Source organism: Camarhynchus parvulus, chromosome 5 (genome assembly GCF_901933205.1).
Source record: "Camarhynchus parvulus chromosome 5, STF_HiC, whole genome shotgun sequence".
Classification (NCBI taxonomy): domain Eukaryota; kingdom Metazoa; phylum Chordata; class Aves; order Passeriformes; family Thraupidae; genus Camarhynchus; species Camarhynchus parvulus.
In genome coordinates this window covers 3,533,667-3,556,591 of record NC_044575.1, presented here as the reverse complement: position 1 = coordinate 3,556,591, position 22,925 = coordinate 3,533,667, and the positions used below count along the sequence as shown (strand labels likewise).

General features: G+C 43.7%; 2 protein-coding genes across 17 annotated transcripts in view; one reads left to right on the top strand and one right to left on the bottom strand.

Annotated features, from left to right (window-relative positions):
- Positions 1-14,273: 14,273 nt before the first annotated feature.
- LOC115903924 (NADH-cytochrome b5 reductase 2) lies at positions 14,274-21,730 on the top strand. The gene is made up of 9 exons (XM_030948846.1): positions 14,274-14,396; positions 14,503-14,649; positions 15,244-15,316; positions 16,388-16,494; positions 17,479-17,608; positions 18,331-18,414; positions 18,913-18,998; positions 19,545-19,644; positions 20,502-21,730. The coding sequence occupies exons 1-9, from the start codon at positions 14,382-14,384 to the stop codon at positions 20,672-20,674; spliced, it is 915 nt and encodes a 304-aa protein (XP_030804706.1). The 5' UTR covers positions 14,274-14,381; the 3' UTR covers positions 20,675-21,730.
- The window catches only part of PPFIBP2 (PPFIA binding protein 2), a 92,961-nt gene continuing 91,150 nt past the window's right edge, over positions 21,115-22,925 (bottom strand). For all 16 annotated transcript variants that reach the window (XM_030948833.1, XM_030948840.1, XM_030948831.1 and 13 more), the window contains one exon: positions 21,115-22,726. In XM_030948833.1, coding sequence (XP_030804693.1) covers positions 22,655-22,726 — 72 coding nt within the window. In that variant the 3' untranslated portion in view covers positions 21,115-22,654. The remainder of the gene's footprint in view (positions 22,727-22,925) is intronic.

The following is a 22,925-nucleotide window of genomic DNA, read 5'->3' as shown; positions in this document are numbered from 1 at the left end:
AGTGAAAAGTGGGAAAAGGCCAGCAGATGCTGTTTCTTTTAATTCCTGGTCACCAGTGACTTTTGGCTGGTAGATCAGCTATTGAGCAGTGCAGGATGAAAAAATGCATTTTGTGTTAAAATTGTGCTCCTTTTTTATTGCCCAGGAGACTCAAGTAGATCTTCATCCATATCCAAAATCCTGAATTAAAGAACAAATGTTCTGGGAAACAGCTTCTGGAGGGGTTTCTGTGGGTTCTTCTTGCCCCAAGTGTTCCTTTGAGCATTCTTGCCATTGTGCACTTTGTTCTGTGCCCTGATGGGCCAGCTGGAGAATTTAGGAGGGTGTAGAGAGCTGAAGTGAAAACATTATCAGGAGACAACCCTTCAGTTTTACTGCTCCCTCTGAGCCCTTGCTGGAGTTGATTGGAGGCAATAAGACACAACTCAGGGTCTCTCTGAGGCAAGAACCCTCATCCCTTTCAGTTTTGGGGTGGCTGTGATGGGATCAGTGAGGGAGGAAGTGTTCAAAGTCTCACAAAGTCCTCTGCATCCAGGGGAACCTGAACTGTGAGGCTCACTAATACTTGGGAGGATGTGGAGCAGATCTAAGCCGTGCAGGGCTGGAAGCAACTTTTCCTCTTTAAACTCCAGAGTTACTGGGTGGCTTTCAACTCCTGCTGTGCTGCTGAAAACCTACAAAGCCACTCTGCCCTTTGGGGATGTTCACCCCTGAATAACAGGGATTTCATCATGCCTGGAGTGTGATAGGTGGTACCTCAACATCTCAGGATGCTTGGCTGAAGCACCTTTATTCACCAGAACTAGACAGGAGCTTGGAGCACAAGCTTGCCACAAAGCTTGGAACAGAACTGAAAATTCTGGATCTGCTCTGAGGACAGGGCTAGAACAGCCCAGCTGAATTTCATGATGGATTTTGATGCTTTAAATTGTAACTGGGGGCTACATGTGGAAGGAACGGGCTGGGCTCTGTCCAGGGCATGTATTCCTTCCTTTGCATTGGCACTGGCATTCAATTTCTGGTTAAAAGCTTTGGTAGAGAAACCAATCCAGCTATAAGAGCAAACCCAGCTCCATAAAACAAGCCCAGGTCTCTACAGAGCCTGGCCAGGGCTGAGACTGGCACGAGGGGAATGGCAGCAGCACTTCCATGGGAGATGGGGCACCCCTGCCCTCTCGGTAGCAGCCTAATTTGGGGCTGGTTTAAGGCCATCAGGGATCAGCAAGCACTGCCAGAACCCTCATCGGATATTTTGGATCACTTGGGAAGGATTTGCCCCATGGTTTTGGCTGTCAGTTTGTCTTTGACAGAGAAACAGGCCCCTGTCAGCACTGTTTTTAATAATAGATGGAATTACATAGGTTCAAAATTATACTGGCTTTTAACTTTTGTCTCTGACCTTTTTATAAATACTTATTTTCTACATTTTCAGGCAAAAAATCTGCTCCCCGAAAAAGGCTTGCTTGGGTGACTGAATAATCGTGGATATGATTTTTTCTGGAAAATTAATTGATAGCACAGTGAGCATTGCAGAATTTTAGTTTGTAGGTCCTTTTTTGCAGTTTTTACCCAAACCTAGCTATAATCCTAAATTAGAAGACCAAATTAACTAGGATTCATGTGGGAATATTGAGCTGAAATCTTGTAGTTTGTCTTTTGCAAGTCAGGTATATTTATCAGTGACCTCTGATGGTCTAAAAAAGTACATAAATCCCAAACCACGAATCCCAAGTGAAGGTGTAGCACGGTTTTGCTTTGAGATGTGACTTAATTTGCACAGAGGGAGAGAGAAAAAACATGGTTGGGAATTGCAGAGGTACTTAATGTTGTGATTTTAAGAACTGAGAATCCCTAATTCCCTCAGCTTTTAAATTTATTGGTCTTTGAAGTAACATGAAGGTTCTGACTAAAAAAGGTGAATGCCAAGCTCCCCCCTCTCAGTTGGAGGGTGGATGGTGGCTTGTAAAGCATAATAAAACTGAGGTGAGTGTTTTGCTGGTGCCATTCAGGATCTTTCATAACCTTTTGGGGAAATGGTAGGCAATAATGGGCTTACCTTGAGAATTAGATTTGATTTTTTTTGTTGTTGTTGTTACAGCAAACTTGGAGTCATTGGAATTACAATAGGTTAAAACTGATGAAAAATAAGTTTGTTGGAAAATCAAAATTCCTGCCCAACTATCCAAACATAAATACATTAAGTCCATGTCAAAGCTAATCTGTTTTCAGTTAAGAACAATTGGATTCAGAAGAATAGTACTTGAATTATAAGAGTTATGAAGTTTCATATTTCAAGCCATTATATCTTGTTTAGAATATGATACCATGACTTTTATTGAGCTTAGAGACTTTCCAATTTTCCTGCAGTGACCTTGCAAACTGTTAGGATGTGACCCTCGAAAGCACAGCTCATTGTATTTAAAAAAACCAAAGCACAAAAAAAAAAGCCAAACCCCAAAAAACCAATCCCATTTAAATCTTGTTTTTTCCTACTGATCTTCTAAGAGGTTAATTACTAATGGGCATTTGCTGCTCATTGTACCCTTCACTCCTTGTTCCCTCTTCTCTTAAACTTTACATTGTCACTGGGTGAACGCATTTTCCACCTTTCTTCCTCCTCAGACAGGAGCAGCAACATGAAGAGGCTTTTCTAGCGAGAATTAAATTTCCTCTTTCCTGCAGCTGGGCCATGTCAGTGTCCCACTGACCCAGTGCAGCCTGTATTCCCTGCCACCAGCCCTGGACTCCTCTAAAAACCCCTCAAAGCCAGCAGAAAAAGCGACTGGAGGGCTCTGATGATGAACATTCTCCATATTCTTTGCTTTCTCTTGGTCTAAAACTTATTTGGGTGTGTGCATGATTGTTTTTTAATGGCCTCACAGCAAGGAGCAGCTGTGCACATTTCTACAGCACTGAGCACTCTTTGGTTTACAGGCATTTCATTCTCCCAGTGCACAGCAAAAGAAGGGACAGTCCAGGCTCATTAACTGATTAATGCCATTATTTTGGGCCAGCAGGGACAGGCTCTGCCTGCTAAAACAGTGTGGGACAGTTAGTGATTTCATGGCTTTGTTTTTCTCACTACAAAGCTTTGGGACACAGAGCCAGCTCTGCACTGGGTTTCAGAACAAAGGTGTGGCTGGAGATCAGTGGTGGTGTGGTGGATTTGACCTTTGCCTGTGGTCTGTTGGAAGCTGGGTTGTTAATTTTGCTGCTGGTTGTCATCATTGTTTTGTGTCTCCCCTGTCTGCTTGGATTTTTTGCAAGGGCCCTGCAAAATCCTTAGCAATTGTGTTTGAGGCTCAAATACAAAAAAAAGGGGGAATTGTGGAAGAGGTTTTACAGCAACTGCTGTAAGCCAGAGAGAAGTTTGATAAAAGGATTCATGTCTACCCCTGAAAGAATTTCCTACCAAGGTCATTGACAAAGAAACCAAGAAAGAAAGAAGGATAAATAAGAGAAATCTGCAACTGCCTATTCCAATAAACACTTTGTTTTTCTCTCATGACCAAAGTGTAAACTTAGCAGTTTTGTGAGAAAGTATAAAAAGCATGCATGCCAGAACAAAAACAGGCTTGAAGCCTTCTGAAAATGGAGTGTGTTGCTTTGTATTGTCTCTGTCTCAACTACAACAGTGGCCAGGGTGGTGCTGGGCAGGAGCGGTGCTGCCAGAGCTGCCTGCCAAAGCTGCCAGCTTTAGGGCAAGAGCAGCTCCCCGGTGGCAGGTGCCTCTGTCTGCACAGAGGATAAAGGAAACAGCTTCAGCAGAACTATGAATAGGCAGCAGAAGAGGAGAACACAGAATAACAGGACAAGAAAGCCTCCCCTTCTGTTTTGCCATCCCAAGTAAGTGCAGCTTGGACAGAACCTCTGTGCTCCTCTGTGCTTTTTCTGTCTGACCCCTTTGGTGCTGCACAGAAAGTGATGCCTCTCTGTGAGATACTGGAATGTGCTCTGGATTGTTTCTCCATCTGTCCATTGCTTCTCCATCTTCTATTCCACATCAGTGGCTTGTGAGCTTCACTCATAACCACAGGGATTGTTTATTCTTGTTTTTATGCCCTCCTGTTGCGGTGGATGAGCGCAGAGCTCTGCTGTACATGGAACTGGTTTGGGGGTCTGGAGTGTTTGTTTTGTCCTTGTAAAATACAAATGAATCCCATAAGGCAAGCAGCTTTAAATAGTTTTAAATTAGTGCTGGAATCATGTTAGTGATACGGGTTTCAGAAGTGGCAGAAATGGAGATTTCTTCAGGACTAGTAAGAAAACTGCTACTTTTATAAATTCATAATAAATTCTGCATCTCTACCAGAAAAAAACCCAAAACAACTGCAATTCAAAGTTTCTAGGACAGGGTTTATATTCAATTCTTATAAAACTGCATATTCAGAATAAAAGCTGGGGTTTGTTATCCTTTGACTGGCAGGGTAAAGAATGAAAAACTAGAATTGAATAAACACATAAATGATTGTTGGGGTGGTCACTGATGGTGGGTTGGGGGAATAGTTATTAGGAAGCCCTTGGCCAAACAATAAAACACTGAGCATGCTGTCAACAACATTATAAACTTGTGGTGTGTTTCTCAGGTCTGTCATATTGGCTAAGTATAAAGTGTGCAGGAAGTATAAAGTTTTGCCTCCTCAAAAGCTGTAGAAATTGTTGGGGCAAATAGCAACTGATATCCTCTCCATACAAGCTCTATTTCCATGTGTAAATCTGCCTGGATAAGCTGCTACCAAAATATGCCATGGTAAATTCATTTTGCCTCAAACAACAAAAAGTTCCAGAGAGCGTCTTTTACAGCAAATTCACTGTAAACTGGAGGTTTGGATGTAGGAATTCTTTCAAAAGTCCCCTGTGGGGCAATGCACTTAATGACATGATTCCTTTTTAATTATTGTATGGGTTGTAGAATAGGTTCCTGAGAGCAATTTTGCAATGTACCACAGTGCAATAATGCTTAGGGCTTTCTAACTTTAGAGCACTTGATAAATTAATTAATGTTGGAAAGAATTGGATTACAGGAAGAAAAGGAAGTGGGATAAAGGTTAAGTGATTGTTCCTCACTCCTTTTTTACATGCTCAAGTACATCAGAGATGAACCCATGAGGGAATTAATCTGTCTCTCCCCTTCCTGACAATCCCGACTAAACACCCCAAAAACGTGTGCGTCTTTACAGCTCTTTTAAAACTCACTGTCCCCTGTGTTGCAGGTTTTCAGTAAGGCACAAAAGAGACCCCAAAAACCTCTTTAAGGCTTACTCAGATGTACAAGTTCTGGCTCCTGGGATTTTGCTGGGCTTTTTTCCAGGGAGATCCCTTTTGTGTCAAGGCAAGCCTGGGGCCTGGAGCCTCGCTGGTGTCATGTCCTGGGGATGGGGTGTGCCTGCAGCTGGAGAGGGAGTGAGAAGAACAAACATTACAACAGAGCATCCCTGGGAGTATTCCCAGACCTCAGCATGGTGAGTGCTGGTAATGAAGTCCTCACAGTAATGCATCCCTTGCTTATGACAAATCCTCTGTCTCGGAACATTTTATTTAATTTTATCTTTTCCCAGGATACAGCACTTACATGATTTCCTGTCAAAGCACTGCAGCATTTCACAGTCCCTTGGAGTGTTACTGACAGGTAGCTGTCAAAACCAAATTGACAGCATTGTAAATGCACTTTACTCCCTACTTGGACCCTTTTTTTTTTTTTTTAAGAATGATCCTTTTATGCAGCTAGCCAGTTAGCATGTTTATTGGAATTTTTCTTATTTGTTTTTAGTAGAAATTTAGTAGAATTCAGTTGAAAGTATCAGAGATTCCATGTGCACTTCTTTGAAGTCACTTGTCATTTTTCTCAACTAAAACATGTTGGATTTGACAGCAACATGGGGACAACTCATGCTCAGAAGTGCTTTTGTGCTTTTGTTCACACTTCCCAAAAGGCCATGAATTCCCTCTGTGCTGGGGAACAGTGTGTGACCATCAGGCACCACTGCCAAAGTCATGGAGCTGGAGATATAAATAGCAGGGGTGAACTTTACTGAGAGTTACAAGAAACTGAATTGATATTTTCTTCTAGTTTGGGCTAATTTCATTAAAGGGATTTGAAGACTGTTATGAATATGAACGAGGCCAAACTTTCTCCAGAAAAAGAGGTTCTCGTTTATTAAAGTAGCTACAAGGAACGGAGTACCCAGGATAAGCCCAGGCACTAAAAATTCCATTTCCTCGCTCTGAGGGCCAATTTCTAGGTTTACCAGGGGCTCCTTTTGATGTCCAATATCATCCCTCAGAGCACAGAGCCCCTGACACCCCTAGTCCTCTCCTTCCAGCCTTCTCCCTAAGGTGTCTTGTTCCTGAGCAAGTCTCATCCATCTTTCTTTTTCTGCAGAAATTTCTGCTATGTCCTTTCTTACTACAATAAAAGCATATGACTTCTGCCCTGGGTGGTCTTCTCTCAGGCCAAGGTGACTTATTATCTCTGTCTGGCTCATACCGTCTACTTGGCTGATCTTTAAACCCACTTATTCTTGGACCTGTGTACTCGCTTTTTCCATCACCTGGTGACTCACTATTCCCAAATCTAGCACTCTCTTTAGCTACTGCTACCATCATTTTTGCTTTTGTCTCGGTCTTCTCATCCCTCCTTAGATATACTTTTTGCGCCTCTCTTAATAACTCATTCATTCCTCTTTCCTGCCAATCATCTAATTGTCCAATTTCCTTCGTATATCCACCCAGGCCTTAGTTACCAATTGAATTTTAACTAAAGCTTCTCCTTCTGGACTATCTGGATCCACACTTGAGTATAACTGAAAGTTTCGTTTCAATCTTTCTAACCAGGCACTGGGTGATTCATCTCGCTCCTGGTGACTCTCAAATGCCAATCTTGTGTTATTTGTTCTTGGGACTGCCTCTCTTATCCCTCTTACAATTAGTGTCCTATATTGCCTCATGCTCGCTCTTCCCTCTTCCTGGTTTGGATCCCAATTAGGTGGGTTAATAGACATTTTATCTTCTCCTCTAGGAGCCCCTCTATGTTCTCTTTCCCAAATCCTCATACCCGATGCAGTACGAATAATTTGTATTTCTTCAGAAGAGAACAGTATTTCTAGGATAGAATTTAATTCCTCCCATGTAAAGATGTTAGGCCCTAAGAATTGGTCTAATTGTTGGGAGATGCCTATTGGGTCTTCTAATAAAGTCTTAATTTCTTTCTTAAAATTTCTAACTTCAGAGGCGGTTAATGGGGCATTCACAAAACCAATACTGCCTCTGCCCCCCCATAGGCACTTCCCTTAGAGGAAACAACTTTTCAGTTCTCCCACATTCATCTTGAATTTTCTTTGCTTGGAACTTTGTATTATATTGATGGCTTGCTACATGCTCATCTGGTTCAATTAACTTCTTTTCCTCTCTATCTTTACAACAACAGGCCTTTTTCACTCCCTGACCTTTTGCTTGCAAACTTTCCTCTTGCATGGGACTCTCGGTATTTTGGGGTACAGGGGATAAATAAAAAGGAATGTTTTGTGATGTTCCAGGAATAAGAATAGGGGACGAGGTACTTTGGGTTATGGGTTGAAGTATGGGGGTAAAATAAAGAGGGGTATTTTGGAAAGTTTTGGGAGCCAAGACTGGGGTATGGACACTCTGAGTGGTACTAGAGACCAGTGTCTGGGTACTTGAGGAACTGGAGGGAATCTGCAAAACTGAAGTACTACAATGGGCAGGTTCTGGTATATTTGGGAAGAGAGGTGATACAGAAGAGGGGATGCCGGGAGCAGGGCAACTTGAATTAAAAGGCTGAGGTGATTTTAAAACTCCTGTGGGAGTAGATACTGAAATTGCATCCACCTCGTGAGATGGTACCAAGGGGTACAAGGTTGGAGGGGGAGGAGGAAGGTGGTCTATAGGAGGAGATGGAGGAGAAGGTAACAGGAGGTAATCTAAGGGATCAGGAGGGGAAGGCGGAGGAAGATTATCTAAAGGATCCCACCTCCTTTCTGGTCGCTTAGTTTCTTCTTTTTCTTTATCTCTGGATGCTTTATATAATTTTATTTCCTCTTCCTGTTTCTCCCTTTCTAACCAACACTTAGCATATTTAATCTCTTCATCACAAGGTTCTATTCAGGTATTGACATATCTAATTAAAGCTACACATAGCCATCGTTCTTTTGTCCCATACCAGGGCCAATAAATAGCTTCTTCAGCAATAATCTCTTTAGGCCATATTTCTGTACAGTATCTTATCATTTTTATCTTATCTAGATCCTTCATTCCCTCATTAGTATCCCAGTTTATTAAAAGTTCACCTAAAGGACTACTAGGAGGTATTTTCTTAAAAATGTCCTTCCCTTTTCTCTTCCTGCTGGCACTTTTCCCAGCACACTGTCCCATCTTTAACTAGCAATTGAGCAATTGGTATCCAAATACAAGTGGTTTTTTTTGTTGTTTGTTTTTTTTTTTTTTTTTTTCTAATAAGGGATATGTGTTAGTTATAAATGAGAAAGAGAAAATAAATATTAATTATTGTGGAAAATGTAATAATAATGATTACTTTAAAAAGTTCCTTATCATAAGAGATAAGACAAAGATGGCAACTTTAAAGAAATGTTTGACATGGGAAACTAAATAAATATCACAGGTTTGGTGGGAAACAAAAAAAAAAAAAAAAAAAGGCGACTTAAATATTTAGCGTGGGAAATAAAATAAATATGCCAGCTTAACAAGGGTTTCAGAATAATCATGTCAATTCAAATGAACTTTTATAACCTAAGAATAGTAAAATGTTGAAATTAATTCCAAAAAGAAATATAATATCTATCGTTTTAGTGGGGAAACTAAACAATAATGATGGCTATTTCAAGAAATGAAACAACTTACAACCACCTGCTCAACTAAATACAAAATAGATGCAATAAGCCACTTACTCTTCACAAATGGCCTCTACACACCACACTCAACCATGTACAAAATGGCCTCAGTGAGCCGCTTACTCAAAATGGCCGTTTCTCAGCTCGCCTCACCAAACTCAAAATGGCGCTTCTCGGCCCACCACACAGAAAACTCAAAATGGCCGCTTCTCGGCCCACCACACAGCAAACTCAAAATGGCCGCTTCTCAGCCCACCACACAGAAAACTCAAAATGGCCGCTTCTCAGCCCACCACACAGAAAACTCAAAATGGCCGCTTCTCGGCCCACCACACAGAAAACTCAAAATGGCCGCTTCTCGGCCCACCTCATGGCAAACTCAAAATGGCCGCTTCTCGGCCTGCCTCACAGCAAACTCAAAATGGCCGCTTCTCAGCCCGCCACATAGAAAACTCAAAATGGCCACTTCTCAGCCCACCACACGGAAAACTCAAAAATTCCTACGGAGTGGTTGAAGGACTTTTGGCCTGCCCTCACCTCCAAACCTCACTCCTTAGGGGCTCCGACTCTTAACATACAAGAAAAAAATTCTCCCTAACAGAAACCGGTTCTAACCTCCCCTTCAGCCCTAGTGACTGAAAGGGCCCTTCCACAGCCGGCGGCCCACCTTCCCCTGCAGGTCACCATCCCTGTGAAGTAAACTTTCAGCCACCCCTACGACCCCCTTTAGCTGGGATCCTAGCTCAGGGTGAACCTACTTCCCCTCTATGGCCCCCTTCCCACTGGGGTCCTAGTTCGAAGGGACCCTACTCCCCTTGGGTTGGGCACCCTCCCCTTCCCCAGCTTCAGAAAAAGAGCACTCCCCTACACGGTGGCCACTTTATTCAGTGGTCTCCATATAGGAGTATTTTCTCCCACCCCCAAGGTCCTAGTTCCTCAGGGACTAGACTCCCCCGGTCTATCCCTGAGGAACAGCCCTCCAGGTGGTTTGAGCTAGTGGTCGGAGCTCTACCCCTCACTGGGCCAGTCCGCCCCACTAACCCCCTTGGGTACCCCTATGACCCCCGCAATGGGATCCTAGTTTGGGATACCGAGTGTGTCCCCCTCTATGACCCCCAAACGGGATCCTAGTTCAAGGGGTACAACTCGGGCCAATGGCTCAAACCACCCCTAGGAGCCTCCAATCACCAGAGGAACAGGAGCCTGGGCAGGTAAGGGCGGCTATAGGTGGGTACTCCCCGTCTCCCCTACTCCTAGGGGTCCACAGGGGTACAGGCACTCCACAACAACACTCGCTTCCCTCCGTTACTGGGAGGACTGCACTCGCTTTGGGGGTCTGTACTCACAGCCCCTGTCTCATTCACACACACGCACTTCACACCCCCTATTGCCTTCAACCCCACTCACGTTGCTCTGAGGCAACGTGAGCCCCGCTCCCTCTCGGAGGGCTCTCACCTTTTGGGTCGCTGTGTTCCCTGCAGCCTCGGGTATAGGCGCAATCCTTTCCGCAGTCCGATGTAGTCCAATCTCTGGCAGCCTAAAAGGTGGCTGGACGCGTCTCCCAGGTCCTGAGCTACCCTGGACTGTTTCGGGACGTGGCCTATCCCGGACGAGTCCCCAAAAGGTGTTATGAATATGAACGAGGCCAAACTTTCTCCAGAGAAAGAGGTTCTTGTTTATTAAAATAGCTACAAGGAACGGAGTACCCAGGATAAGCCCAGGCACCCACACAGCGAGCCAAAAACCAAAACCGTGCGCTAACCCCAAGTGCACTGGGTTCTTCCCAAAAACAAACCAGTATCCAAAAAGAACCCCAACCAAACCGAATTTCCTCCATTTATAGCCCCCTTTGAGTCCAGGATTGGTCCATTTTGGATCCCCATGATGATTGGCCCATTTCCAGGCTTCTCATTGGTCTTTGACGCCGCTCATTCTGGACCAATCGTTTCTGCAGGGCTTCGAATGATTGGTCAGGTCTTCCATCCAATCCCTCTTCGACCTCGCCTTGCCCCGCCAGACCGCTGTTCCACCAAATGCTGGACCCTTCTCCTAGCACATTCTAATAAACCCCCCCTTTAACATAATACAATTAATATAACATAATTAATACAATATAATTGAACTACATACCCTAATTTAACTTAACTTTTACCTATAACAAAGACTGTGTTAAAATTTACACAGAGAATTGAAAAACTGAGGGAGAGTTATTGAAGAGGTTTAGTCAATGAGAAGAAAAAAATTGGGAGGAGAAAATTTCTCATTTGAAACCATCTTCAGTTGATGATTCAAAGAAGGAACCCCCATAATGTCAGAGAAAAATGAAAAGGGTTTAGCTTCTGAAAAAGGGTTACTCAGACTGAGTAGTGACCTGTCAAAGCATGGTTCATTCTGGTAGTGACTACTCCAGAACTGTTTATTCCAATGTCAGCATTCCCTGAACTTGCAATTTTGTTTTGATTCCAAGCCCTAGTTTGTTGTAGGCACTGTGTCCCCAAAAAGCACTGGGAGTTGCCTCAGTGCCAGCTGTACAAAATTGCCATTTCACATGGACAAAAGTAAATTGTGAATATGAAACTTCCTTTTCCTCCCCCTTCCCTATCCCTCCTTCATTAGATCTGAAAGTGAAAATCTCCACAGGTGAGTACATTACTTTCCCCCAGTATCTTTTATTTGTGTTAAAGCATAAAAATCCTTCCCCAAAATAGTTGGAATTTATAAAGGAAGAAACCTTTTTGAAAACATTTTTGCCAGTTTTTATTGGTCTTCCCAGGATGCTGCAGGTGCAATAATCTAGTAAATACTTGACTCCTTAAATTTGTTCGTGTTTACATGATTGTTGATAAATGCTGCTCTCACTGGGTTACCTTGCAAGGAGAAGGAAGGGCAAGAGGAGATGATTTTTGTGGTGTTGTGTTTCTGCTGACACTTGACCAAAGAGGAAAGCTTCTGCTTCCTTTATTAAAGTAGTTTTTAACAGCACATTGGACTGTTGCAAAAGTCTCCTGCTGTAACATAACCAAGGGCATTATTTCAGATGGGCTGCCATGAACACTTTTGTTATGCTCTGGGGTATCCATTTTTCCTCAATGAAAATTATTTCTACTGAAATCTTCACGTAGCCAAGAGTTTCTTTAAGGTAAAAAATAAGAACTGCTATTTACAAAAAATGAGAGTCCATTGGCAGGACTTCATTCTTGCTCCCAGATGATGGGGTTTAAAGCTGATCTACCAGAATTCCAAATAAAAGACAGAAAAGAGAAGACACAGCATCAGACTGCCAGCAGAAACAAAGTGCAGCTCAGCAACCCTGTCTCACAATATCCTCCAGATGTTTGAGATTTTTGGTGGAACAGCTGATTGCATATGTGTCAAACCTAATTCCTTCCATTATGATTTAACTCACAGTGTTTTGTAGTGTTCAGGATGGCAAACTGTGCAAGAGTGAAGGGGAATTACATTTTCCTGGAAGGCCTGAACAGTTCTATCAAAACCATCAGTAAGCAGAGAAAACACAGTCTTCCCCCAGAGAATATTCCCCATACAAGTGTAGGTTTTGGTTGCATTTTTATGAATGGGAACTGATTTCTTATTCCAGATTGTGTGTATGGAGTCTATTTGTGCCAGAAGGGAATTACATGTGGTTTAGTTTCTCCCACTTTTTCTGGCCAGAAATGTTCTGTGACTATGATTCTTTATCAGTGTATTCAAAAGATGACAGACTCGTGAGTGAGTTTTTGTCCCCCTGTTCTTTGAAACAATCATTCAGGCTGGAAAAGACCTTTGAGATCTATAACCTGTCAGAGCACTCCTGGGAATGTCCATGACTGCACGGTGTGTCCCTGCAGCCTGCTGCTTCCATGCAGCAGATTGACCGATACAGATCAATCTTTCAAAGTAGTTTTTAATGTAAATGCGATTCCCAAATTCTCCATGATGAAGCAATCCAACAGCCTGAACGCTGATGCTAATCTGCATTTACACAAGAGCTTTTGTGTGCCTGTCAGCACAGATCTGTGCCTTCACTGAGCTCCAAAGCTCAGAATCCCAGAGGATGTGGGAGTGAGAGGTGTATTGTCTCTGTGCTCACTGGTCGCTGTCACCAAGACAGAAAGATTAGGGCACAAGTTGCCACTTCGCTCACACTGGATAAATGTTTTTTCCAAGACTCTTCCTGCCCTTGCTGGATGGAGTTTTCTGCATGTTCCCTGTTCCATGTCACAGATGCATAATCTTGACTTGTTAATATCAGAAAGCTGGTGGTTTCTGGAGCTGCTTTTAAATGTGTTCCCTTCTTAAGGCATCTTGGAAATTTATAAAACCAAAGTTACTCAAAGCCTCACATTCCCAAGTCTCTCAGAAAATGTCAATGTCTTTGCTCTCCTAGAAAAGGTCAATCAAGCAGTATTTTATACACCCAAATTTTAACTCTGACACTGCCCTGCTGCAACTGGCTGAGCTCTCGGAATTCCCCCCTCCGTGCTCCCAGAGTGCCTCCCTGCCAGGGAGGAGGCGCAGCAGCCCTCGAGGATGTGTGTGGTCACAGGGTGGGGTGCACCTGAAGCAGGTATGCAGTCTTTGCTGCTTGGGCATGCTGTGGCTGTGTTTTAAATACCACATCCTGTGCTGGAACAGTCCTTCTGTCTGTATGTTAGTTTTGGAGAACAGATGTGTAAAAAAGTTTTCACTCTAGCTCAGCTAGACATGAAGGGACATGGGTGGGAGGAGAGAAATCACGTAATTTAGATTGAGACCATTTGAAAAGGAGAGGAGTAAAGCTTCCTTCTGGAACCTCTAATTCACGCCTCTACTGGATGATGTCTTTTAATTCAAGACAGAGAAAAGGGGAAGAAACTGCAGCAGCTGGAAGTCCCCATCCTGGCACCTGACATATGTCAGAGCTATTACATAAACCTTCCCAGGAAAGCGACCCTGGGGATGATCTGTGCAGGATTCCCTCTGGAGGAAGGCAAGGACTAAGTTACCCTTGGGTTCTAGAAAGGGAAGCGTAAAACCTCCCAAAGCTGTTTTCTTGCAACCAGGCTGTTGTGATGCACAGTGGAAGACTTCTTAGCAGTCATATCTTAATTACCCATATTGCAAAAAGGGTTACTTCCCTTGAACAAAGGTTGCGCCTTTCTTTACCTTTTAAAAATGGAAAACCCCAAGCACGTGAGGTGCTTAAGGAAAGGCTGGACACGGCTCTCAGTGCCACGGGCTGGTTGACACGGTGGTGTCCGGTCACACTTTGGTCTCGGTGATCCCAGAGCTCTTTCCCAACCTCATTGATTCTGTGAAACCAAGAACTCGGCTCCCGGAGCACCCTGACCCGCCCGGGCTGAGGGCGGAAGGGGGCTCCACTCACTGCCCGGGCCCGGCCCCGGGAGGAGTAACCGGGAGGTGGAACCCGAGGAAGGATCAGGAGGCGGAACTGGGAGGAGGAACCGCGAGGCGGGATCTGCGCGGCCGGGGCTCAGCGGGGCCGGTGCGGCGGGAGCGGCGGGCGAGGCCGCTATGGAGGCGTTTGCGGTGAGGGCCGGGCTGGGGCTGGGGCTGGGGAGGGCCGTGCCCCTCACGGCCGCCGTGCCCCTCACGGCCGCCGTGCCCTCACCGCCTGCCCTTCTTCTCCTGCCAGGGAGCGCCTGTGGCCATCGCTGTGGCCGTGGTGGCGGCGTCGGCGCTGCTGCTGCTGCTGCTCCGAGGGACGGCGCGCAGGCCGAGCGGCCCCGTCACCCTACAGGACCCGCTGGCCAAGTACCCGCTGCGGCTGCTGGACAAGGAGGTGCCCGGGGCTCTAGGGACATGGGGTCCGAGGGCAGTAGGTGCGCTGGTCTGGGAGGCTCTTGGCCCTGGGCAGGGCACGGAGCCGTCCAAGGATGGCTGTGCCCCCCGCAGCCACGCTGCGATGCCCCCAGGGTGGAGCAGGGTGTGTAGAAGCGTTTATGGCACACTGCGAACTGCTGTTTCCCGATGCTTTGCACGTTTGCATGCTGGCTGTGTTCCTCCCTCGGATCCTGTCCTGGGTGCACCATGAGAAGCAAGCCCGGAGCTGCTGCACGCCTGTGTTGCCTGATCTTTGTCTGCAGGCATGCAATGTGCTTGCTGGCCTTGGACACAGAGTTTCCTGGTTTTATCTATGTAAAGATGCTGTAGGGATTGTGCAGGCAGGCAAAAGTCACTCCTTGTGGAAGTAAAGACTGCTTCTGAGACTCCTGGTTATTTCAACTTTGTTTTTCAAAGCCGTTTTCTGTGTCCTTTCCCAGCATTTGGCTTGCATGCTAACAAAGAGCAGGCTTGCTGAAGCATATTGTGTTGAGTAGAGTTTGAAATTCAAAGTAGTGGTGATACTGACCTCATTCTAACCTCGGTTTTTTAGGAAATCAGTCACGATACTAAGAAATTCAGATTTGGGCTACCCTCAACGAATCATATATTAGGATTACCTGTAGGTAAGTACTGTAAACAATTACTTGTATTTCTGGTTTCTCACAGTTCTTGGACTTCTGACTGTGAATTTAAGGCTCAGCAAAGCAAGGAGTTGAAAGCTGCATCTGAATGCTGCTGTCTCAGAGAGAAATGTCAGGTTTCCCAGAGGGGTTGTATTTCTGATCTTTTGTGGGTGCTGTGTCCAGTTGTGTGGTGTAGGTTAGAAATGGAGCAGTGAGATGGAACTGAGCCTGATGGAATTTGTCTCCAGTCAGGATATAAGCAAGAGTGGTGTATGCCAAAGCTTTTTCATATTTCTTATTTGCATTCTACTTCCATCTGGTCCCCTCAGTCTATTGGCAATTGCCCTCATGGTTATGGCAAATACAGTCACACTTGTGAAGGAGAAAGGGGGCAACTCTGCTGCCTGGGAAGATGCTGAAATATTCAGAGCCTTTCCTGTGCATGCACTTCCTTTGAATTACACACATTTCCATGCAACTTTATCTGGAGTTCTGTAGTACAAATTTCAACCTAGGATTGGCCTTCTTTCCTGTGCCCTGGAACACTGATAGCACTGAACCTTGGACCTTGAATCAGTGAAAATCTGGGCAGGGGAAAGTCTCTCTCTGATGTGCAGATGTGGCTCTGTTTGTTCTGCACTGTTTGGCAGTTCCCTGAGCTGTATGGCAGGTGTCAGGGTCATCCCATTCCATGCTCTGAGCATGTCCTTACATGCTGCCTGTTTTTCTCCAAACTCTTTTCTGGCTTGTATGGAATAGAGTAATGGAATTAACTAGACAAATGGTAAATTAGCTGAGATGTGCCCTGCAGTGCATGTGTTTATCCAGGTTCATTCTCAAGACTTTAGGAATAAGATCCTGAAACTGTATTACTTCGTGGGAGATGCCTGCTCTGTGCTGAAAAAAGAGAAGAAACTGAATGTTTCACGCAGCATTTATATGGCAAAGATTTTCTCTGTCATTGCATGTATTACACATGCAGGTTACACACAAGCAGGTTACAATACCTGCCTTTCTCTCTTGTCCTCCAGGGATGAAAGAGGTAATCAGATTGTAATTCTTTCTCCCCAGGCCAGCATGTTTACCTTTCTGCAAAAATCGATGGGAATCTGGTGGTTCGAGCCTATACTCCTGTTTCCAGTGATGAGGCAAAAGGTTATGTTGATTTAATTATAAAGGTAAATTTTGGTTTCCTTTCATAGAGATAGGTTGCTAACTGGAAGGAGGGCAAGCACTTCATTTTAGTGAAATAGTTTGTTTTGATTTACTAATCAAATTTCATTGTCTTTCATTCAAATTTTATTAAATTCCGTTTTCATCAAATCTCATATTTTTCAAATAGGGTGACTGCACAGCAAACAACTCATTGCCCTTGAATAGTAAGTTGTGTCCTGTGTATCTGCTGTGTGGCACTGAGGAGTGGCAGAGGAAGAGTAGAGGGAGGAGAGAATCACTTCCCTGGCAATACTTTAGGAATTTCCCTAGTAATCTTTTACTTAGCAGTGCATGGATGCTGACCTCTCTCCCTCTAGATGCCTATGCTGCTGCTACTGCTTAATGCAAACAGCTCTAAGCAGAAAACAAGTCACACATGGGAAATCCTTTAAGCTAGGGGATGCAGGATTATCTGATCCCAGGACTTCTGGATTTCCTAATCCTTTTCTATGATAAGAGTTTGTCCTTAGGCAAAAATCCAGGCTTTTTTCAAATTATTTTTTGCATGTTCTGTTCTTCGTGTTACAAGGGTGGTGAATTGTTATGAGCTCCTTACTGCTTCTTACATGCTTTGAAAGCTGGAAAAGCTGTTGTGTGGCTGACTAGGAAAGGTTTAGAAGGAAAAGATGCAGCAGTGCTGTTTTCAGAAGGAACAGCCACAAAAATGGGGTGACATAATAGTGAAATGAGGGCAGCAGTGCATAATCTGCCTGCCACCCATCCCTGTTATCCTGGCTGTTTGCAGGGAGCAGAGGGACATGTGCCCAGTAGCACGTTTTACTTTTTTTGGCTGCTTCCTGTTGCAAGGCTCAAGAGATAACTGGGAGCAAAGAATTGCCTGGATTTATTTCTCAGGTGTTGAATTTCAGACCTGCAGAATTATGTTCTACAGATTCTATCTGTAGGAAAGTTAGCGATTGATAATGTGCAAATAATTGTTCTTACAGGTCTACCACAAAAATGTGAACCCCAAGTTTCCAGAAGGTGGGAAGATGTCCCAGTATCTAGATAACATGAAGATTGGAGATACCATTGATTTCAGAGGGCCAAATGGACTCCTGGTCTATAAAGGAACAGGTACTGCGACACAAAGGTGGGAGAGCAAAAGGGAGGTATTGCTTATTTTCAGAGGTGTTTTCTAAAACTTGACAGCTGTAGAGAATATTTTTTAAGTGGAAAAGAGGAAAAATCACCTTTCTTAGACTTGACCACGAGCCTGTCAGAGTTGGTATGATGGGAAAGAGTACTTTGTGTATGGAATAACTGATGAGTGCCTCACTCCTGGGACTATAAATCTGAAAATAATTGCTATTGCATTATATGACTGAAAAGTCTGCACTGGAAATAAAATTCCTCAGCTACACATATGGAGGGAGATGCTCCAGATTTCTTGCCTTTTAAGCAAGTGAGATTTTGGCTTAAAATGTCCTGAGAATCTCTGTGCTGTTACTGAATAGCCAGCTGCCTGAGAGCCAGCTCCATTTCATAATTAAAACCAGGTCTGAGTTGACTGTGGGGAAATAAGCTCAGAGAAGTAATCCTCTTATGGGATACAAGTGAAAAAGATTTTGCACTGATCTTGACCGAGAGGAGCTGTGCACTTATGTCTCATCACAGAATGCTCAGCACTTCTCTGGATGCTGACCTCTCTCCCGATGACTCTATCTCAGCAGAAGGGAGGGATTTCCAGAAAAGTTTTTTTTATTAGTTGATCACCTGTGGTAATTTATTCCCATGGGCTTTGTGTCCATGTTTGTTTGGAAGCTAATGTACCTATGGGTTTGGAATATTTCTTCTAGGTACCTTTCTTATCAAGCCTAATAAGAAGTCTGAAGCAGAGAAAAAGTTTGCAAAGCACCTTGGGATGATAGCTGGAGGAACAGGTAAAACCAGTCCCATCATGTGGGGTGTCTAGAGAATGAAAATGTCTTTTGGATATATGTGAGGACTACCACTGTACTTTAGTAGCAGAGTACTTACACCTGCATTTCTTTTCTCATTAATTTCTTTTCATGGTGGCAACACTGAGGCATTCCAGTGGTTTGAGCTCAGTCCTAGGGAGTGGCAGCCTGAGGGTTTGAATCCTAATTTACCTTGTGATCTCAGAGAACTCACTTCATCAGTGACAAAAAGAATGTTAAGAGAATGTCTTGAGGAGTAAAATGACGTGATGGAGAATCCTGAAGAGAAAAGCCCTGCATATAAGAATTGTGGGTTTGTTCTGGAACTGTTTTTCATAATAGAAACCCCCAGTCTCTGCACTCCATGTGGATTAGAAATCCAGACTGAGATCCCATTGAAGACTGAAGGGAGGCAGCATTAACAGTGAAACTGTAGCCATGGAAAGAAATACCCACTTTAATCATTTTGGTTTTTAACAGGCATAACTCCTATGTTGCAGCTGATCCGTCAGATCACAAATGATCCTAAGGACTCCACAAAATGTTACCTCCTTTTTGCTAATCAGGTGAGTGTTCTGACCCATCTGTTTGTTCTTCTTTAATAGCCTACTTGGTTTTGCTGGCCTCTGAGCTTTCTAAACTGATGGCCCATGTTTCATCTCTTTCACACTTAGCTGTCTCCTCATAGTTTCACTGAATTCCTACATTAGGGAGTAAATACAGCAACCAGATCCTGATCCCTCTGCTCATCGTAGTCCTTCACTGATTTCAAGGAAACAGGATTTGTTTCCACTAATCTTTTTGTACAGCTAACCTTCACCATGCTGGTCCAGGGACATTTGCCAGGGTCAAGGAAAAATCCAGCTCGTTATGATTTTAGCCTGGATTAAAAAGTTCTAATTGCCATTCTTTAGGACTGTGTTTAGGTGGCTTCTAAGTCTCACAGTTTGTTGTTCTTTACAAAAGCCTGTATTGATAATAGCTGTCATGGAGGGAACAAAATACCAATTACTTTCTTGATTTACGTAGCTTTTATCATTGCATTTGTTGTGAACCTCCCAGCAGAGGGCTCCTGGGATGGTTTGGAGCTAACCAGCACTCTCATTTTACAGACAGAAAATGATATATTGCTGAGAGCTGAGCTAGAAGACATTGCCAAGAGGCATCCTGAGCAGTTTGTGCTGTGGTACACCCTGGACAGACCTCCAAAAGGTAGGGACACATGGGAATGCCTTTGCTCCTGTCAGAGCTTCACTTGTGCTCAAGGGGACAGCAGAGTAATGTCAAGCGCTTGTCTTACACTTTGAAACTCCTCAGAAAGAAACCTTACCCCACACCCTGTTTTAAAAAGGGATCTAAGCCAGGTGGGACTTAAAAAGTGGGAGCTCATAATTAACCTCATTTGAGTCAGATGTGTTACTCAGTGCATCTTTCCATGTATTCCAGTTTTTAGGAGTTTTCATCAAAAGTTCAGCTCTGTTTTGGGCTATCTCCCAAATGAGGTTATGTTAGCATGTTGTTGGCACTAAATTGTTTAATACCTGTAAATATTCTGTGCACATCTTTGTTTTGCAGCAGCTCCAGATTACATTCTGGTCAAACAGAGCTGCCATGTGTATGGATTAAGCATCATTTACTTTCTTGTCTCACTTCAAATGGCAGATGCATTCAATAATACTACTGCTTGAAATAGTTTAGCATTTCTTTCCTCTTTTAATTTGTTTTATCACTAAACGACATGGCAGAGCTTTTGTTGACATTAAACTTTGTCACCTCACCACTCCATCTCAAAAAAAAAAAAAAAAAGGTACACGTCTCAATACCTCTCCCTGCCACTGGGTGACCCCTCTTCACTGGGAAAGCTGATTCACTCTTCCTTTTTATTCCTACCTGCTCATTTCTTTTAAATTTTATAACTTACTGTTTTAAGACCTCCATGTCTTATCAACCAAATCCTTGTTATCCACATGCTGGTGCCATAACTTGATTCTCCAGCTACTTACTGAGGTTTAAAGAGGTTTCAGCCTGTACAGAGATTCAGAGTAATTGAATTAATTTCTTTGTTGCAGACTGGAAGTACAGCTCTGGCTTTGTCACTGCAGACATGCTGAAAGCCCACCTGCCTCCCCCTGGCAATGAGACTCTCATTCTCATGTGTGGGCCACCACCAATGATTCAGTTTGCCTGTCAGCCCAACCTGGACAAGCTTGGCTATCCCAAGAGCAGTACATTTGCTTACTAACACTGATGTCACCTGGTACCTTTTTTGGAAGTACTGCGTATTTTTCTACAGGAACAGTTGATGTGCAACTGTGCAGCAATTGTGTGTGTTTTTTAACACCTTGATGTAATTTCTATGGTTTATAACTTCATAATTACATTGTGTGTTTTAATACTAAGAAGTTGAGAAGTCATCTTGAATTGTATGGGAGTTACTTAGTCTTACCTCTGGAATTAGTATAAAATATTAATTCTGAGGAAAAAAAAATAAAGATGAAATGTCATCCACATGGTTTTGTGTTAAATCATTCCACAGTCAGCAAAAGAGAGGGGAACATTCAGAATTTATTCATAACAGTCAAAAAATAAGCATTTATACCAGTGTTATGCTAATTAGGGTTTCTTACTACATATATTTAAAAGAAGAATCAACTGTTTTGTGGATTGACTATTCACAGCCAAGTTAGCACAACACCACACTGAGTTGTAAATACAGCATTGAAAGAAAATAGGAAGTGTTGTGTTTGGAATATCCCAGGGCAGCTGGAGCAGCCAATCCCATTTGCAATGCTGTGATAAATCTGTTGGCTAATTGACCTGACAAAGTATTTTAAATGCCCATGGTACCTGAGCTGGTCACTAGCACTCACTGCATTGCCAGACTGGTACATTTCATAGCTTTTATTAAACATTAGTAGTTTGCTGATGCATAGATTTATTTCTCATTTTTCTGAATTTTCCTTTTTTTCAGTTTGCAGTGATTGAAAAGAATTTGCCTTGATTTTACCACTGTGGACAATCAAATCATGTGTTTTATCTTCTTACACCGTACCATACAGTGCAAGGTCTGTCATGAGAGACTGGTGAAGTGAGGACCAGGGTGGATCATCTGTAAAAAGCACCCCAGGTGGTTCTCAAAGAGCCCTTGCTGTGCCTCCTGTGGCCAGCCCTGGAGCTTCCCTCTTTCTTAGGGAGGGCTGTATTGGAATCTAAAGCAACACCTGCAGCTAGCAAGGAGAGAGTAATGCAAACCAGCCCTGTACTTTTCCTTACAATTAAGGAGATATCTTTCCTGGCATTTATCTTTTTGCTAAGAGAGCTTGTTAATAGTTCATTAATACAGGAGGTGTATGTGTAAACAAATGCCACAAGTAATTGGTGCTGTAGAGGTGATAACTTCACCCTCAGCCCCTCAAAAAGTGAGAGGCCATACTTCCCTTTGATGCAGTCTTGTCTAGCCCAGTACAGCAGTAAAAGATTTATTTTGTCAGGTGTTTTAAAGTAATAAATCTTTGTTTTATTCTGGTACTTTCCTGGTAGTCTCAGAGTTACAATTTCCTGCTGCAGTTGTTTTTGCCTTAGGTAAAGATTTGTGAACATGGCAGCTTATGATCCTAACAAAAGGGCTGGATGGACAGTACTATGTTCCATTCTTCCCATCCTACAGTGCACTGACTTGGATAAAGAGAGGGCAGGACAAGTGCCAGTGAAAGGGAGGAGAGATTGAAATCCTTTCTAGGGACCAGTCTGGCAAGACCACAGGAATGGTGAGTGAGCCATTTCTGCTGCTCTCACCAGCATCCAGCTGAATTCCAGGTAGCTCTGATTAGCCCCTGTGGTACAATTATGTATTAATGATTCCTGCACTACAAGTTAATTATAAAAATAAAAAATTACAAAAGGTCTTTCATGTACCAGTACATTAACATAGCATGTAAAAGTCAACTGAATGAAAGGACAAAGCATTGCCAGTCTTGGCTTTCCAGACTCTGGATCTGAGTCCCACTCCTCTCCCAGCTCCTATTTCCTATTACATGATGTGGGAAAACAGCACAGAGGAGAGTTACCTGTAAGCTGTGGTGACACTGACAGTAGGAAATGCTAGGTGGGAGGTGGCAGTGGCAGAAAAGAGGCAAAGCTTCCCTGCTCCACGGCATCCAGCTGCTCCTGGCCACTCCTGCAGGCGCGAGGTACGAGCAGTGATCTTGGTCCTGCTGAAGCATCATCTCCAGTCTTCAAAGGTGGGTGTTAAAAACCTGCTGTCATTCAGCATTTCATCCTGGCTCAGCAGTGTCTGAAAGAGCAAGATGGGAAGGACTGAGGGTGTTTGGTGAGAGGCCTGTGCTCCCAGAGACCCAGCTGCAAAGAGCTCAGGCTCACAACACAGGAGGTGAGAGCCACACACAGTCAAAGGGAATTTCTTCAATACAGCTTTAAATAAACTTTTAGAGATTATGTGTCTGGCATGCAACTCAACTATATTTCATAATTCA